The following is a 19,556-nucleotide window of genomic DNA, read 5'->3' as shown; positions in this document are numbered from 1 at the left end:
TCATAAGCATGATTTGCACTATTAGTACAAACTGGAGACAGTAATGTATGAGGAAGATTAACTACCTACATACGACTGAACATTTGGGGAAAACCGTCCTTTGGAAACTTTAATTAAAATACCTACAATTCCTTTTCATGCCAAAGGCACATTTACAACTTGTTAATGCCTCTGTATAAAGTTTGGTTTGACATTTGTTCATAAAAGCCAGAACCTGTCAGGTTAAAATAATGCATTAATATTTCCAAAACATTAAAAATTTACCAATGTTATTTTAATACTCTCAGGGAACATAAAGGGATAGGATTTTAAAAAAAAATCTAATTTATTGCCATTTTTGTGCAGTTTGGTTACTTGGAGAACGAGAAAGGATGAATCAGGTTTACTTCTGCTTTCTTCTTTCTCTCTGCAGCAATATATTCACAAATACAAGCTGTTTTTTTCTAAAAAGAAATTTTATAACCATTTCCCAGTAAAATTCAGGAATGATTTGAAAAACATTTCCACTGACTTGAATATCAAAAAGTGCTTTAGAACTTCTCCATCACATTCCTCCTAGAGCACCATCCAATTGAGATGGGCAATAAGGCACTGTGTGCATCCACCTTTGTTAAATACAACAAAAGCGTATGATTACACTTACTGCATATACTGATGTTGATACTGAAGTATCACAAGAAACAAAGATAAGTATCACAAATAACTCAGCAAAGAGAAATGGTAGCTTGGATATCCAACACATTGTCTTGTAGATTCAGTGGTACATGTTGGAAATGCATAACTCATTTATTCTTACATTCTGCTTTTCATAGGTTTATCAAAAGAAATTGTTAATCATCTACTCTTATTATTTGAAACCTGTGAACATACTTAAGTTTATCACCAAAACTCGTAACTTCTGTGTGACTTGCTCTAGCGTGTGATCAACAACCAGTGAAACACTCTGCATCACCAACGTAAGAAAACAGGTTTCTTTCTACTCCAAAGAGGGGAGAACACAATGTAGATGTGTAGGACTTGGCAGATGGAAAAGGGGAACAGATTCTCTCAGCTGTAGGCAAATCAACCACCACTCACATGTCTGTCACTTCCTGGCTGACTAGACTCCTGCATTGGTGTCTCATATTAAAGCACAAGAACAGCGTAAGGGCACTTCAAATGCTCCCCTTGGAGTCGCAGAACTGATTCTTAATGCAAAACATACACATCTGAATTCAGCCCAGCTTGGTCTAAACATAGCTATGGCCTTCCTATAGGAGGCTCCTGTGGACAAAGAAAGAACCTTACCACCATTTCGAGAAGCAACCCATCTACCTAACGTAGGTATTACCTCAAGGCATTCAGCAATATTTTCCCAAACTTGGGTAAGAGGAACTTTTGATGGAAGCAACTACCTCTTTTTAGACTTCAGAGAATTAAACGAAACCCTCTAGACAACCAAATCTCTGGCAGAAATCAGCACATGCCACCACAAACAGCCATCCTGTGAGCTCCTAGTCTGTGAGTTATGAACTGTATCAGATGTATAGAGAGCAGCCCAAGTCACTGCCGAAAAGCAAACAGTATAGCACTGACAAAGACAAGACAACTTTAAATTATCAACCTCAGGTTTCAGCAGTAGTCAAGCTACAGGCAACCATTGTAACCATCTGGAAGTTACTGTGCAATCACTACAATGAGAAACTCATGAGGTCGGGGAGAAAAACCAGTATATCAGCTATGTAACAAGCTGATGGAGCTGTTAGAAGCAGCAGAAAAGTTAAAGTTTTCTAACTAGAGCTGTTTTGTGTAACAGAGCACTCCATTGTTTTAGGACTGAGATTTTGAAAGACTCATCTGCTTACATGCTATGTGTGTTCCAGAGCTGGTGTAACGAGCTGCACTGCAGATGTACCTACACACCACACTGCTGATCCGTCTCTCAATGAGAAACTGCTACATATTTTCCATCTTCACTAATACTCTTATTTTAGACAGAACTTCAAGGAAACAGCAATATTAAATGATATATATTCCGTGGCAAGTGTGTTTAAATGTTTAATGCTTCACAGTCTGAATCCAGAGTTATAAACTGTAGTGCTGGCTGCAGATACGCTAACATGGGTTTATGTCTCATTAAAGAAACAGGCTGCCTTCTGAAATGTACACACTGCATTACCTAGGAAGAATTTGTTCCCTCTAGTTTATAATTTACAAGTTACTGGGAAAAATTGCTGCATGCAAGAATTGCTGGTCATGTGTAAGGGATGTCATTTGCCATACAGTCATGGAATAACTGTTGGGTTTGGAAAGGGGAAGAAATAAAGCTGTGGGGAATACAGAATGTGAAGAGATGTCTCTGATCTGGAAATCAATGCAGGGAGTGGGAAAGAGGAAAAGGAGGAAGACTGAACTGTATTGCCATGCTATCTTCTCATCTTTCTAGAGGACAAGTCAAAAGTACATATTTTGTTTTAGAGAGCCTAAACGAGACCCAAGGGTTAAATCTGACAGAATCATTTTAAGGATAGACTAATCATGTTTTGGTTGACAAGATGTCTGTTGCATATATTTAATCAAATAAAACTTTAAGAATAGACATGGGGGGAGGGGAAAAAAAAAACAGTGAATTTCTCCTATTACAGTCTTTATTTTTCCCTCTTTTCAGATATCAGCTTTCTCCGAGAAGCAAGATTGAAGTAAGGAAGTCTATTAGAATTTTACAGAGCAAAAAATTTGGTAGAGGCTCATCGAAATTGTTAGACTCTCTTGACTTTAGCAGAATAGCTAATCCTTAGACATTTACCTATCAATAAAAAGTTGTTTTGCTTTTAATCCTTCTGCCGTCATTTTTTTTCCCCTATACACTTCCTATAATTTTCCCAAGATTCCTCAGACACGTGCTCATAGCTGAACTTATCCCACTTGAGACCAGAATTTGACAAGAGCTATCTCTAGTGTCCACTTGCATAGTCCTTCAACCACCTGAAAGTAAAGATTGTGTAGGGACGCAGCCTGAGTGCAAATACCAGCTCCCAACTTCCCAAACAGAGTAGGTTCAGGCAGTAGGCGACCATCTAAGAATTAAACTGAGAATCTCATTTATGGCTGAATAAAACCCTGCTACATCTCCATGTCAATCCAGATACATTTTGAAGAAAGAGATTCACTCAGTTATACAACATTTTTCATGCATGCATCTCACTGAGCCGAAAAAAAAATTGTGCAGATAAGCAAGGCTGATAACATTTTAAGTGGACTCAGTTTTTAGTAAATGCAGTTGCAGCCATCACATGGAATGAGAAGAAATTCATTAAGTAACTGGTGAGCATAACAAAATGACCTGAAGACACAGGACTCAAAAACAGATGGCAGGCTAGGAAAACTAAAATGCAGGGGGTGCCTGGCATGTGAAGAACTGAAGATATCCAGGTAAGGCAGGGCAAGACCATGCAGTGCCCTGGATGTGAGCAGGAGAATCAATTAGGTCTATACTTTACCGACAGCAGTGAAGCTTCTTAAGCACTGGTGTGCGAAACTGTCAAAATGCCCTGAAATATATTCAGATTTTGTGGTGAGTAGCATGCAGATTTATTTCTAAAATTTCTGTAACGTCATTTTTAGTAGGAAATAACAGTAATAAAAAGAAGATAAAGCTACCTTTAAGAAAATTGCATATTTCAAGACTGTGCTTCAAAAGTGGAAAGAGTTTTCCCATACATTCCTTACAAACAATACATCATTCTTAAATGTTAAGCATTTTGAAATCTCTTCTATTTCCTTTGAAGTACTCATGGGAAAACAGTGGTGCATTTACAGAGTGTGACAAAAAATGTTTTGATATCACAAAGAATGATTAAAATATCTCATTTTCCATTGCAGAAACGTGTAAGAGCTACTCTTATTGTACAAATGCCTGACCAGCAATAGTGCTAAAAAGAATGGCAAAGTCACGTGGAACAATGTAACAAGAGGAAAACAATTTTATTTTCAATTTAAAGGACTGCTTACACAGTCTTGGAATTTGGTTCATTTTATTGCTGGCTATAAGAAGTAAATTCACCCATAATTCTGGTCCAGCATTTACATATGAAAAATTCCATCATAGTGCTAAATAGAGCTTTGCAGTTGAAACAGGCTGCCTGCAAGGTAGCCTAGCATGATTCTGGGCCAAATTTTGCCGGTAGACTCAGTAGAACTCTCTTTGGAATCAGGTATGTTTGCAGTATACACATCCACCATAACATACCAATACATGCCTTTTTCCCTTCCCTGGAGCAGAGATCTTGATTACTGCATTTCTAATGCAGGAACAAAAATTCTATGATAAACAGAATTCTACAGATAGTTAATTGAGGCTGAAATACTGAAATATTTTGTGTATTACATGTGAAGTCGGGGTTTATAAAAGTAAGACACAAAGCCTGAACACCAAATCAATGGAGAAGGATAAAAGAAAATGATAGAGCAAGACAAGGTACAGGGCTAGCTGGAACATGTCTGATCAACCTGGGGCAAACACCAAAACTCAAAATATCATACAAAGGGACTGATAAGAATATAGCTAAAAATGCTTTTGTAAGACATATCAGCTGACTGCTGTTTCTAGACAGCAGTCAGAAAATAAAATGAGAAATAAATTCACAAAACAATGGAGAAACCAGAAACATAGGGAAAGGTGGGATTTTTGAGCTTATTTTCTGTTATTGTAAGAAGGCAGCTTACAGATGAGAACTACATGCTATCTCTCTACAGAGAACCAACTAACTTTCATCAAAGATACTGCAGAAGAATAAACGAAAGAAGAAATGAACCCTTTCCTTACTCCCAGCCCCATCCTCTTAAAAAAAACAGGAAGCAATGATCAATCAGAAAAACATATTGAGTTTAAAAGAAGAAGAGATTTAGTTAAAACATCATTTGAAGCAATATGTTTAGAAAAAAAAAAATTATTCCAAGGTAGGGGAGGGCTGTAAGGAAAAGGAAGAAAAAAAAAAAAAAAGAAAAAGGAAGATCCAAAGCTAGGTTCCAAAATACAGTAAAACTCCTTATAAGTACTGATGAAGAACAGATAGGAAGCCAGGGACAAGACAAAGAGGGAGGTAAAAACCCAGAGAAGATGAAAGAATGATAGGGTTTGGTTTGCATCCAGTACAAGAGTGACTTCTGAAGTCAAAGAAGACATGAAAACTGAACATTAACAGATGCTAGGTGCATCTCTTCCTCTGAGGAGAAAATATGGACTTTCATATTTTTTGCTTTTTTTGGGCTATCACCAAAACCAGCCTCCTCCTTTTTTTTTATTTTAAAAAAACTGTCAAGAAATTTTAACTGGCAAGTTGATGTCACAAAGTTATTGATAAGAACTCAGTTTAAAACAGTTATATCTGGTTGTGCAGAGTGGTTTCCATATTCTGACATATATATGAAGAAATCCAGACTGAGATTCTGAGACCCTTGGAATAGAAAACAGCTCAAGAAATCCACCCAGCACCTGTTCACAAAGAAATAATTCACTAAGGTCAAGATTTTGATGGAAAGTCACTTCCCAGGTTTAGCATTTCCAAAAGGTTTTGATGTTGCCTTGCAGTCTTTTAGGATAGAACCCAAATGCCCTCTTTCCACCCAGCGACTCAGCCACTGATTTAGAAGAGCAATGAAAAATGGAAAATTATGTAATACCACAAATAACATTTGATACATACTTTTCCACTCCAGTCAAGAAAGCCTAAAAGTATTACAGGTGTCTCTCTATCATAGATAGATTACATATACATCAAGTCGAGCCTCAGACCCCACCAAGAGTCATTTGGTACATACCTTTTTAAAGAAGGAAGGATTCCTAACAGCAATTCCATAGCAACCTCTTTCTACTCACAATATAGAACCACAATGGGATGCAAAGAAAAGTAGATGATCTGCATTAATTTCACTGGTTTAAGTATATAAAGCGTATACTTTCCCATCGACTGAGTGAAAAAGCCTCAAATGTTAATGTAGATAACAAAAGAAGAAAAAACTAGTGCATACACACACCATATCAGAACAAAATTACTTGAGAAAGCTATCTCTCTGTGAACCTCTCTGCTTATTCTGGTCTTTCTTTGGGCTGATCTGAGTCAAACTCAAAAGAGAAAAAAAATCATAACAAATATAAAAAAAATGTTTTTTACAGTAGTTCTTCAGGATTGCTTGATGAAGAACCTGAATAGCTTATAAACCATTGTAAAGTAGATGGGGAGGCTCACAGATTTTCGTATTTGAAGATGATTTGAAGATATTGCATATCACTCTTTGTGGCAGCAAAACATGGAAAAGGAAGCAACCAAGGTGAAAGACATCTGAAAACAACTGGATTCCCCATCAGCTGACCCTTTGCTAACAAAGCAAAAGACTCTCTTGTGTCTGTTAAGTGCTACTGCTGTGAAGACACATCTCTGATGACCCCCCCCAACCCACGCCAGTAAACGGCTCGTAAGGCATGTGGAAGGTGGAGAATTATCGTAACACAAAAACAAGGATAGCAAGACTGCAGGGGAAAGTGTGGCCTTTCATTCAAAGCACTTCTGAAACCTTGGACCTTCTCTGAAGAAAGGAGAAGAGCTGCTGGCCCATTCTCAGCTTCGGCACAGGCGGTGAGTGACAGAGGGCACTGATCTAACTAAAGGCAAACCGAGTAACTCTGTGAAGACACCCACCTCACCCTAATCTCACTGATTTTGCTGAATGCAAATACCATTTAACATCAAAGCTACCTGGGTTTTGTTTTATAGAAATATGATCATCACTGTCCTTTAAGAAAAAGAAACAGAAACAAAACAACCCTAAAGAGATCAGTGGAAGTCTTCAAATATAAGCGATAAACTCCTATTCTCATGGACCCTTTTCAGCAGCATTCAGAAGGTATACTTCTATGGATTCAATTACATTGAAGTAACTGGTTAAGGGAACTGTAATCACACAGAAAAAGACAAATGCATGTGTTCCTCTGTGTACATACAATATCCACAAGGCTTATGAAATCCATTCACAACAGAGGAAATACTCTAAACATATTTTAAGAGGCTCTGTCAGCAGTCTCACAGCAAGGCTCATTCACATTTGTAAGTCACGAGGAAAAAGCTGTTTTCTGTCCATGCTGTATGAACAGATTTTGTTTGGTCTACAGCTCATATTTAAGTTGCAAGTAAATAAATCATCCTGGCTGAATCAGCTGACAAACCACATCCATGGTATTGAGAATAAATATTTTATTGGGACTGAATTAACTCTTTGCAGATTTGTGCTAATGTTTACACATACCAGAGTTGCATGTATGAAAAAACAGGATACATAGGATATTAATCAAATTGTAGTCAAACAGGTTTACCTGAAAAAAATAAAAAAGGATGCAAAAGGGAAAAAAAAAGTGCAAGGCAGTCTTTTTCCCATTTTGCTTTTAGAATTAGTTTGAACACGATAATACGTTGACACTCATTCAAAACCAGATTGGACAGGAGGAAGAGGATAGTGAATCCTGACAAGTTGAAATGTAAATTAAGATTTTTTTCATGTCTTTACACATGCAATTGTGTGCCTCCCAGGGAAACTGGTACATAATAACAACTTGAGCTTTATATGAAGTTCCCACCTTATTTGCAGGCTTAGAGAATACAATAGCACTGAGACTAGATTGTTATTAGACAAAGAGGTGACTAGGAGCTGGAAATCAATACGCTAATCATAACAAAGACATTGTAATTTTACAGCATTTTGGAGTGATTTTGCATCAAATGAAATCCTATGGGACAATAGCAACAAATGACTGTTTGGCATCACATAGTGCCTAAGCTGAACTGAACAGGATACTTCCAAAACCAAAGCACACTAGTTTAAGGAAAAAAAAACATGTCATGCTATAAAACTGCAGCAAATATTTCCGCAAGTCCTTCCAGCCACATCCCCCTCCCTCCCTTAAGCTGTCAGAAACTGTTTCCTAAAGCTCCCGGAGGATTGTGATTATTAAACTAAACACCACACAGCAGAATGCAAGCTGGATCTCACTCTCCATACTCCCATTTTAAAGGATGGCAGTAGAAACATTAACTGTTCCATCCTCAGTGGCATTCAAATATGTTTCCCTCTTTCTGTCACACACAAATAGTGGAAAACACATTCCTTTTGTCATTCTCCTTTCCTGTTTCTATCTGTGAAAAATAAAGAATTAAGAAGGATTTATCTTTGCTGCAAGTCCTATTAACTGTTCACCCTGTCATCTATAGCATAATCTATTTATGTAACATTTTGTAAAACTGTATAGAAAACCTTTTCCAAGGAGCAGCAGGTGAATTAATGACCTGCTGGTTCTTGTTGCACCACATTTAGGACAATTAGAGGTCTTGGCTGAGTGTTTGGCTGAAATAAGCCTTCCCCTGCACAAGGTGCATATGCATAAAAAAATTCTGAAGGGAACCAAAGGGTTATATTATTATATGATCCTTCAGACAATCAGAAACATGGGGCACTTGTAGGCGTAGTCTTGAGCAGTTTGGCATAAAATACGTCTTTCACTGTACTGCAAGATTTGACTCAGCTATGCGTAGACTGTAGTTCAATGTACAGAGGTGATTTAAAATCAGTTCCTATAAATGTGAACATTCAATATTGGAAATTTCTTTTTAAAATGCTAAAATAGATAAAATACTAAACATTAACCTTTCAAAACAATGAAGTACCTAATCAGTGCTTACAATTAGGAAATTTTACAACTGAAATTCTATTTATAAAATAGTTTGTTTAGACTTTCCAGTTGCTTTCTGCATTAACAGACTTGCAGAAAAACCACTAACAGAAAAGCAGGTTTCCAGAACAGTCTTTTTAAGTTAATCAGGGTATAGCAAACCTGATTCTACACAGGTTCAGTTCTGCTAACATCACAAATGAATCATATGCTTAATCCCACGAGATCTCAAGTTATTCACGTCCTCCTTGGCGTTTGCAGGATTAGAATCTAAGTATGTTGTTTCCCCCCTCTCCCATCCTGTCAGTAAACGTGGGATCAGAGTTCAGAACATGCCTGATTTTATTTTCCTAATCTCTGGTAATCTTCTCAGTGACACAGTATCTGTTGCAAGAATATCAGGAGGCCACATGAAAGAGGAACAATTAGTGGAAACGTTAAGTTACATCCATATTTATCAAAGTAGGCTCCATATGCTGCCAAAAGGTAAAACAATATCTGTTCATATACTCAAGTAGCACTAAATATTAAGGTCAATATTACCTTAAAGTCAGTAACTTCCCTCACTCACAAAGCTTATTTACAAATGGTACAGGTTGTGTAGCCCAGATGTGTTGCTACTTTAGCTCCTGACACAAACTTCAAGGTAATTCATGACTCTGTGAAAACACAACTAACACAGTGCTATATACAAAGGAGGGCTTGTACAAACTGCCATATGGAGTTTTACAGTGCAAAAATTTAATTGGTGGATTCAACCAACAGAACCCTCACCAGCGGTCCTAAGGGGTAGAGAATAGAAAAGGCTGTCATCCTTCAAAGTCACTTGTTTCATCAGGTAGCAAAGAGAGAAAGAAAAGAGTAAGACAGTACATTTTGGCAACATGGAATCCAAAGCTGGCACAGACACTCTACAAAGGGTATTCCCAGCTGGGGGGGGGGGGAAATCTGTCTATGGGAGTTTGATCATCTGCAGTAACTGAAGCAGATATGAAAAGGATATGAAACAGTTCAAGGAGGTGAAAAAATGTGCAAGGACCGAGACCTCACTCAAATGTAGTTTATGAAAAGATCTGTCCAAAATCCATCTTCAGCTCAGTATTTACCCAATACAGGTAATCTGTTCTCATTATACGTGTAATCAAATGCCTGTTACTCAGCTGTTCTGCTGTCTGTACTGCCACAAGGCGAGATCTAATTACCATTAAACAAAACAGAAAGACTACCACTGGCTTCAGTTCTTTTTGAAACTATGCTGAAGTTATATTATACATGCTGGAAAAATCTAGATTACATTAATTTAATTTTTTTTTTTTTTTAGAATTTCCAGGGTTAATCAATTCACTAGCAGACACTTGATATTTATAGAAGAAAAACCTTTCCTTTTCTCAGCTTTAATTAAGAAAATACAGAAAAGCCTCATCTTTCATGAAATTGGCCCTGCTCTCAAGAGGTTAGCTGCCCATTCAACATCACAGGTTTTAGTAAAATAAATATTTCATTGAGTAAGAGTGATGTTTCCCAACATCTCTCCTTGTTAGTTGCTTGTTCGGCAATTATATCATATACTGCTTATACAGGCAAGGAATGCTGATGTTCAATTTTGTAAACTACAATCTCGTTTTGGGGAATGTTCTTTAAAATTCGAAATAGGACAACAGTTGTTGACAGAGCTTAGCAGGCTGTTCAAGGAAATGTAGCATTGTAGAACTATGCTGCTTTTAAAATATTTATATCTTTTTAATCCTTGCAGCAGATAATCCTCTTTGCAGTAGGCAGGAATACCCTTGATTGTTTTGAAGTCCTTGCTTTTCAAAATTAAGATTTGCAATTTTTTTCTGCCCTAAAATTTTACAAGTATTACTTAAAATTTTGCTTGGATCAATTTACCTTCCATAAGCAAAGCGCCTGTCTTTGTGGTGGTCCCCAAACGTATCCCACAGCCTGAGAGAAACACTCACTTCATCCACAACATCTCTTGAGCGTTCAAGGACCTAGAACAGAACACACATAACATTCTCTTTCCCTCCATCAAACACGTACATTTCTAATTCGCCCCGTAAGAAGGTCCAAAGCATACTGAACCAAGAGTCTATCACATACAATTTTCAGCCAATGCTGTATTTTATAAAACAGGCAGAATATGCATCTTCCTAAAAATAGGTTTGATAATTACTTTCGAATGAGAGACTCGGGGAGATGCGTATCAGACCATGGCTGCAGTAGAGACCGCGCTAAAATTCTTGTGAGCTCATTGCTGCATCCTGACAAAGAAAGGCTTGCCAATAAATAATAGTACAACCTCACAGCATGTGCTCCATATTTTGTACACCTGCAGTCCTTACCTCTTGGCAGACACGGTACTGATCAATGGCCCAGACAGTTGGTACGTGAGTTGCCAGCAGCTGATACTGAGTCAAGGTTGTATTGCATGCTCTTGCACAAATTAGACGAGTCTTTCCCACTGCATTATCTCCAACCACCACACACTTGATAGTTTCAACGTTGGGTCTTTCGTAGTCCATGTCAGTGTCCATTTATCAAAAACTGTAACAAGACAGTTAAACCTGTTTTCTACTACTGTGCAAAAACAATGCTATTTAGAATCACAGCCTTCTACTTCCACTTCTTGAGAGATGCCTGAAGGTGACAAACTCTTAAGGAAAAACTTGTAGTAAACTGTACCAAAGTAAGATAGCCGTTCCTTTAAATACCGTACAGTTATGCAAATGCACAACTATTTTGACCACAGTCGGTTTATGCTGTTCCCATGCTATTTTCACTTTGGTTTCTGTAAACACAAGCCTGTTTGCAGAAGACAGATCTTGGTGAAACAAGGACAGCTAGCACAAACTTACCTCTTGCTAATACTTTTTATGCCAAAAAGGAGAAAAGACTGGACATCAGTGGGTTTAACTTGAAGGATACCAGTATAAACCTGCCTTCTGTAATCTTGCCCATTCAGGATTTGATTTAGGGCTGTCCAAACAATATTGCTAACAGCAAATTACACAGATGGTTTTAGTTATATGCACACAATAAAACTGACTTGTAAGATGACTCCAGAGACTCTGTTCTCTACAAACCAAAACTCCCATTATATCCTGCATGTATCACACACTCTTAATTTTCCAAGGAGAAGTTTGTACAGATCATGGACTAAAATGAAACAAAACAGCCCAGCAGGAACTTGCAAATATACTTATCTATACCTACAAATTCTTTTTCACATGAAAATAGAAAGTAAAGTGAAGGAGATTTTTGAAGATACTATCCTCATGGAAAGTTATTATTGAAAATACTTACTTAAATATTCTATGGCAACATATTGAACAAATGCCTGGATACGAATGTAAGCTGGAAAAAATGGATATTTGAAAAACTAAAAACAGCTCTTCTATGTTTACTACAGTCTGTCATTTTCATGTAAAGGAATGTGGGATTTTCATATAAAAGAACGTGGGATCATAGTTTCATATGTCTGATTTTGGTTTTCTAATGTCTAGTAGTCTGCTGAGCAATCTGGCCTCTGCCAGGGAATTGTAATCAAGGAGGGAGAAAAGGGAAAATGCAAGGCACAAACATGTTCAGGAAGGCTTGCCTAATAATTATTTCAGCAAGGAAACCTACAGCAATTTAATTGACAAAACACATCATCTGGAGCGATAGTGTCCTTTTTCCTGAGAAGAAAGCACTACAGATAAAGAAACCAAATGATTTGTTTTAATACCTTTTTTAATATTCACATATCATTCATACATAAATATAGAATATATATTAACTGTCAGGTTGTTCAAAATAATAGATACAAGCTATTTTGGTGTCCATTTTTCACTGTCAGAGGCACTATATTCTGATTTAAGAAAAAGCATGTTTAGTAATTACTAGCCAAACACTAATTTTAACTGCATTCTTTCATTATTTAAAGTAATATAAACCAAGAAACAAAAGTCAGTGTTAGAACTAAATGTTACCCATTTATTTCAAATTTTGAGCATGGACTGCATGCTAATAGCTATAGTGGGCTAAGGGACAGTTATAATCTTTATTTACGTGTGGACAGGAGGAGTTAGGGACCACAAAGACAGCAAGGTGCAAGGGTGAGTTTGTGCCACTACTGTGTCACACTGATATGTTTTCACAGACATTGAATCCTTCTGGAAATGCTACAGCGCAGACTAGCATGTAAGAATACATTTCAGAGAGTTGTCCTACACTAGACTGAAACATGGGCCCAGAAACTCTTTATCCTGGCACAAGTACATTGTTGCACAACTAGAGCTTTGCAATCTGCCAAATGTAGAGCAAATAACATGGCTTCAAACATACATGCACAATATCTACTGTATGTAAATCCTAATGGCCTTGTGATTCCAAGCTGCTGTCGGCACAGAGGTTTTAGCTGATAAGGAAACAAAGCTATTAAGATATTGCCTGTATCCCTTCATCTGAGTTGTAACCTGCACCCTGAAAGATTACTAGTCTTGAGCTAAAGGACTACAGAGACTTCCAGTCACCTGTCTGTGATCCAACCACAGCTGCTTGTTGGATGCAAGCTCCCATGAGGCTGATACCTGGGATGGCCCATGGGCTCTATACCATCTCCATGAGTTCAAACACAAGAAGAGAAATGAGAGCTAACTCCTCTTTCCTCCTCCGCATCCTTTCCAAGAATGGGTATAAATAAAAGTACAAAACCAGTATATTTTTTCCCGCATTACAGGGAATGAGACATATTTGTACACCACGGCCTCAAAGGCAGGGCCCTGAATGAGTAGCAAAAACCCAAGAGGTTTCAGTATGTGATCTAAAAAAGTTTCATTTCAAGTCTGAGAATAAACAGCAACTCCCTGACATAATATGTGGTATTAAATTACTTCATATTTTATTCATGCATGGACTAGACATCACAGATGGAATGTGGAAATGTTTACAAGGCTGGAAAACAAAATGAAGGAGCGTGGCTAGCCAGTGTGTCTGGTTGGTTTTAAACTACCAAGCAGAGAGATGCCAAACCAATTTTTCTTCCAACCCAATATTCCATTAAAATGCTGTTACACAGATTAGCTGAGGTTTTATATAACAATCTGATTTTAAAATTCTTCAAAAGTTCTTAAATGGTAGTTCTGCAAAAATGCACTTCAGTCAGTCACAAAATATGTATTAAGTACAGAGTCTGGAATCTTAAAAAAATTTCCAAGAGAATAACAGTGAGTTTAAAATTAATAGGCAAATCTAAATAAAGGTAACGAGAGAAATCAATGCAATTATTTGAGAATCCCAGAAAAGGAACACATGAAAATAAAATTTTAAAATTATTCTTTTTTAAAATTTCCAATATACTTACTAACTTAATTAAAGCAAAGTTATCACAGAACTCAGACACAGCATGCCCGAATGCCCTGTTGTAGATCAATGGCAGTCTAATGAAGATATTTTTAGCGTGGCTCAATACTGCACAGGACAGAGATTAAAATAAGCTGGGAATAAAAACAAAACTATAGCTTTGTGGCTATGTTAAGGAAAGTTCTTAAATCCACTTCAGTATATATAGAGTATCTATGTATTAAAAATGCAGATCATTTTAATATTGTTCACTAGTTTTCAGAAAGGGATTAAAACAGAAATAGCTCCTGAAGAGACTGACAGACAGAAGCCTGGACAGATATTTAGACACCTCAAAAAAACCCAGATGCTAACAACAAATTACGGTATAAACAATTAGCAAAACGTGTGAATTAAATGCTTACAAATATAGCCAGAAGCCTTCTGACTACTGGGAATGATTAAAGCCAGGAATATCCACAAGATCTTAAAAATACAGCCACGGTTAGTTTTTTTAAGGTAGCCTCTAAGTTAAGCTTGTGCTAAACCTATTACATAATCACATTGATTTAAAATGCTAAACATGTATTTACAAAACTTAAATTTAAAAAACGAAAAACCTATATTTGAGCTCTGAAAGTCTGGTAACATCTGGGAAGACCAACTGGAACTGAAACAAAACTGGTTAGATAAGAGCAAACCAGGGTATATAAAGCTTAATTAAAAAAAAACAGCATAAAATTCCAAGACCATTGAAAAACTTGCTAAAACCAACCTACAACCTGCAATAGTTTAGTTTATCAACAAAACAAAATAGGATAAAGTAAGGGGAAAGTTACTGGAAGTGTGACCAGTCTGAGAAAGGACACTGCCAAAAAGCCAGAGAAAGAAAAGCCATCAAATGAGGAGCAGCCACAAACCTACTAGGGGAAAGATCTGATCAAATATGGCTGTTCCCAAAAGAAAGCAGCGAAAGATTCAGCTGCTTAATCCAGTTCTAAAGAAAGATAAGCAGATGGATGGAAATGAAAAAAGATACCCACAAGAATAACACAGGATCTCAAAAATCTCTTAGGATGTTTCTATTTTACATTGTCACCTGTGATTGTTTGCAGATGGAAAGGAGACAGAGGCAGCCAAAAATCAGGAGATGTGAGTAGACTCAAGATCTAAGATAAAGCCATTTAATTAATTCATTTGATTAGCAGAAAAGAACTATTCCAAATAAAGCTGATTTATTTCCAAAGAATTATAAGGTTACTGTTCTGAACCATGGCTTGCAGATGGTTACAGTCACTAATTTCTTTCTCTGTTGCTTCACCTCAAATTGCTGTAGGGTGCTTGGTTTTTTTGTTTAGTTTTTCCTGACTGCTGAATGAGTTGTTATTATTATCACTAATAAACAGTTGTGGTTGCCATAGCATGCAGATTCTTCTGGTTAATCAGCCTCAGTAATGAAACACTGCCTTTCTAGAGAAATTTTCCAAAAGATCTGTAGATGAAGCATATAACTTGTCCACCGGTACACAGATTAAATAGACACAATCTCTCTCTCTCTGTATTGATGTAGGTGTACTCATACACAAACGATAACCACATCCTAACCATGAACTTGTCTTAAGAATGCAGTTTAATATATTTAAAGCTATAATTGCATTTTTCTCTGCTGGAAAGAAAGTGGATGAAGATCCAAACCCAACAGTGAGTTCCCTGTGCAGGATCAAGAATCCACCCTATGGATCTCACTGCCTATGCAGCTAACTGCCCATTTTGAAATTTCCAGATATTTTAAATCATCACTTAGCATATACAAAACATAACCAAGATTTTTTTCAAAGAGCAGTAGCTAATTATCAACCCTTTCCTCTTCAGCAAAACACCACAAACAAATCACTAAGAGTGTCTACATTAATCAGTGATTATGGAGTGATCCTGCAGGCATTTACTTCTTAGCTCAGTGCTTAAACACGTCCCGTAAGACTGAGATGGCACTTCTTAGCATGAAAACAAGCAAGCATGTTACTTAGTTCTTGTGTTAAGAGCAAACTCTTCAGCTGAAGGTTCAGAGTGACAGCATGTAAGAACCTTGCCTGCTCAGTAAAGTTTTTCTTTAAGATATTCCATGGAAAAAAAAATTAATAATTCCAGCCTGTCTCAAGTAATCTGACCAAACATGCAAACCAGGAAGTCCTTCAAACAAACAGGTTACCAACCACAACTACAATGTCACAATTTTATTAAAGGAATCTAATGGCAAGAAACACCAAAATCTACCACCACTTAATATGAAAGGTGTGAGTGGGAATTATTTGAAAAACTCAGACCACCAGTAAGGTAGTAAGACCATCAACGTTTTTCCCTGAAAAACACTCTTTTGAAACTACATGAAAAAGCATTTGTAGGTACTCCATATTTCAATCTATTCTGGAGCTGTATTTTTCAGTATACGTTTGGAGTGACTCCTTCAGAGAGCCATTACGCAACAACATATCAAAAGGAGTATAAAAAAATTTACAAGACGACACAATGCTCTTACCTCCATCCCCAAGTTACAAAATTACTGCTTGCAACCATGGAAACTGGAAAAGAAGATGTAAAATGACAAGTTCTTCAGGAACTGAAGTCACTACCTTACACTGCAGAATCCCAAGCACCAGCACGCTGGCAAGGACCAAGGAGCACATGAGCCAGAACAAGCGTGTGAAATGTTCTTTCTCAATATATAACCTGCCATGCGTTGTTTCAGAATCTTAATGGATTAATACATATATGCCAGGGGAAAAAGCAGGGGGACGTACTGTTCATTTGTGCAAGAGCATAGACAGCTCTGATTTGAGGAAAGGTTAAGGGCCAAAAGGCTGTTTTGTGGTTTGGCTCAATTTAATCAATGAATTTAGGGCCCCACCAAGTATATTTGTGAAATAAATCACAACACGGTATCAAGTAACAGATAAACTATACCAGCTGCTGAAAGACCATCATAAAACATTTTTCACAAGTTATAAATTAATACTAGTATTTTATTAAATTGCAGGAGGGCCGATGGGGAGATTGCTTTAAAAAGAAAAACTATTCCTTGTCAGCATCAAAGAACCAGCTGGTGACAAAGCATAATAAGACTCAAGGTGGGATCAGATCACTAGGTCACCAGGGGACAAACATGGGCATGATGCGTATCAGGCTGGATTCTCATCCAGGATGAAGAGGCATTGCCCTATTGCCATTATTTAAAGTTCTGGGAGTTTACATGGAAAGACTGAAAAGGAAGAGACTGACACGGGAGGAAGAAATACAAGATTAACTCTGGAATTTATCAACTAGTTGCCCTACCTGGCCTACAGAAGATGACAAGAGATACAGCCAATGATTGGGAATGGAGAAAAGCCTTTATATTCTAAAGTTAACCTGATCTCAAACATGAGATCCTTGGATCTACCATGGGTAGAAAGAGAAGGGTAGCTGACTGAAATGTTGCTTCACTGCATGAGGTGATAAATGAGATAACCCTGGCTGTTGCTGCCCACAAAAGGAGAGCGCAGGTCAGCAGAAACGCCTTTATCTTCTACAAGAACAGAACCAGGTTCTACCTTTTCTCAGCTGTTCTGGGATAGCTGGGGTGTTTCAGCTTAGGGCCAGTATCGACAAAGAAATAAATCCCACAGAACGCTGCTAAAATTTGATACAGCTGGAGAAGGTAAGTACTGAGGTTGTCATCAAGACAGACTCCACTTGGCTTGCCTGAACCAGCTTCTTTCATGACAGCTTTTGGCCAACAAGCCATCAGATTTAATCCTGGATGCTATGCCTTAGTTTGTATTACCTGCTGGAAGAAAGAAGCTCTCAGAAGCCTCCATTCAGCTGCCATAATCCCTGCTCTATCCCTCAAGTTTAAAAGGGAGCAAAAAATTGACCATAGCCACACACAGAAATGAAAAGAGCAGCCTCTAAGGAAGATGTGAAGTTGAAGACAGAACAGATGTCTCTATGTTTGCCTAGAAAACTTCTCAGTCAAATCATCGTCACAACCCTTGTAGAAACTGTAGAGACAGGGAATAATAATTCATGGCTTGTAGTATCAGACACCTGTCAGTCTGCTCTTTCTCAGCATGCTTGACTCCAGATTTGTTTGTTTCTAAAGGCTGGTTATTAGGACCCTTCGTCAAGCCCAACCTACCTCTGTGATGACAGAACATCTTTTGATCAGTAAGAATGAGCACTTCCTTAGATGACCAAAAATCAGAGATACTAGCAAAATACAAATTCTTCCCACATTACTGTATAACCAGACTGCCCTGAAGCTCAATAGCTGAGCAAGAAAACATCCAATTTTAGGTACAATAACTGATTCTTCTGAGCCTCCTGAAAATGTGCAGTCCACAAGGACCTGTCACAGTCTATCAGACCAAATAGAGATCCAAATGCAAAGCTCAGCATTAGACTTGAACTATGTCAATTTTCTGACAAGTTCTGGAAGACCTGAAGGGCAGAAATCAACAAGCTGATTACACTGAGCAGCTTACACGTTATTTTGACCTGTGACATACCTTGCCATGTCCTTTGTGTTAAGATCATCTCTCTAGAAATTAATCCATACAGCAGGTGAAGGACATTTAACAGAACCTCGTCTGTGAGAATCTGGGAAGAGTGTTTTCTATATGGTGGGAGAGCCTGCAACACTGCCACCCCTCCCTTCACCAATTCTTCAGAGTCTACCTCAAGAATAGGCCACAAGACAGGGCAGTCCCTTGTGCGTCCTTTTGTTTCTTCTTTCTTGCTGTGCAGAGAGATGTGAGGAAGGGTGACCACACTGGACCCACCTCTGGAAAGAGGGAAATAATCATAGCTGGTATGTGACTGAATTAAGGCTCACACCTTGGCTTTGCAGATTCATTTTGCTAGAATTCCAGATACACCTGGCTACAACTGACTGCTCTTTCCATTTACCAGAGATGACCACAGCAGACACAGGGGACTAGGCAGTGACCAAGACCTGGCATTGCTGTGGGTCAACATCTGTCATATCATCACAAACTGAAATTAACTGTGGCTGACATTAATAAAAGTGGCTGAGAACCAAGTAACTGAAGAACGGACAATACCCATTGATGGTGATAACCAGAACCAAACAGCTGGTACTTTATAAAGCAGCCACTCATAAGATGCCATTGTGCACTGAGTCCTTAGATTAGTCCTCCCTCTGCAACAAAAGATTACACTGCAGGAGCAGATTAAGGGTGCACCTCTACTTGCATTTTAGTTTAGATCAAGAACACATTTTTGAAGCAAATATCCCAGTCGTCACCACTTACCATGCTTTGGTTCACATCGGGTGCAGCCACAGAGTGCACAAACTGAATTCCTTTCAGATGAATCTGAAGTGAAAGATGTGCCACCCATCACTAATGAGCGAGCATTCAGTCCATAGGACCAGATTAAAGGTACTCTGAAGTAACGCCCTTTGCCCGTGAAATGTGTGCAGTGTGGACACTGGATCCTCAGCACCAACTTTTTAATCCCCGGATCCCCTGCCACT

The 19,556-nt window shown here is 38.0% G+C and overlaps 1 protein-coding gene across 1 annotated transcript in view; it reads right to left on the bottom strand.

The window, feature by feature from the left end:
- Positions 1–19,556, bottom strand: part of RHOBTB1 (Rho related BTB domain containing 1) — a 50,448-nt gene that overhangs the window by 14,677 nt on the left and 16,215 nt on the right. Inside the window, exons 2-3 of the mRNA XM_075154274.1 lie at positions 11,044–11,245; positions 10,589–10,692 (exon numbers count right to left, since the gene is read on the bottom strand). Coding sequence (XP_075010375.1) covers positions 10,589–10,692; positions 11,044–11,235 — 296 coding nt within the window. The 5' untranslated portion in view covers positions 11,236–11,245. The remainder of the gene's footprint in view (positions 1–10,588; positions 10,693–11,043; positions 11,246–19,556) is intronic.

This window comes from Calonectris borealis, chromosome 7 (assembly GCF_964195595.1).
Source record: "Calonectris borealis chromosome 7, bCalBor7.hap1.2, whole genome shotgun sequence".
NCBI lineage: Eukaryota > Metazoa > Chordata > Aves > Procellariiformes > Procellariidae > Calonectris > Calonectris borealis.
This window is presented reverse-complemented; position numbering and strand designations above follow the sequence as displayed.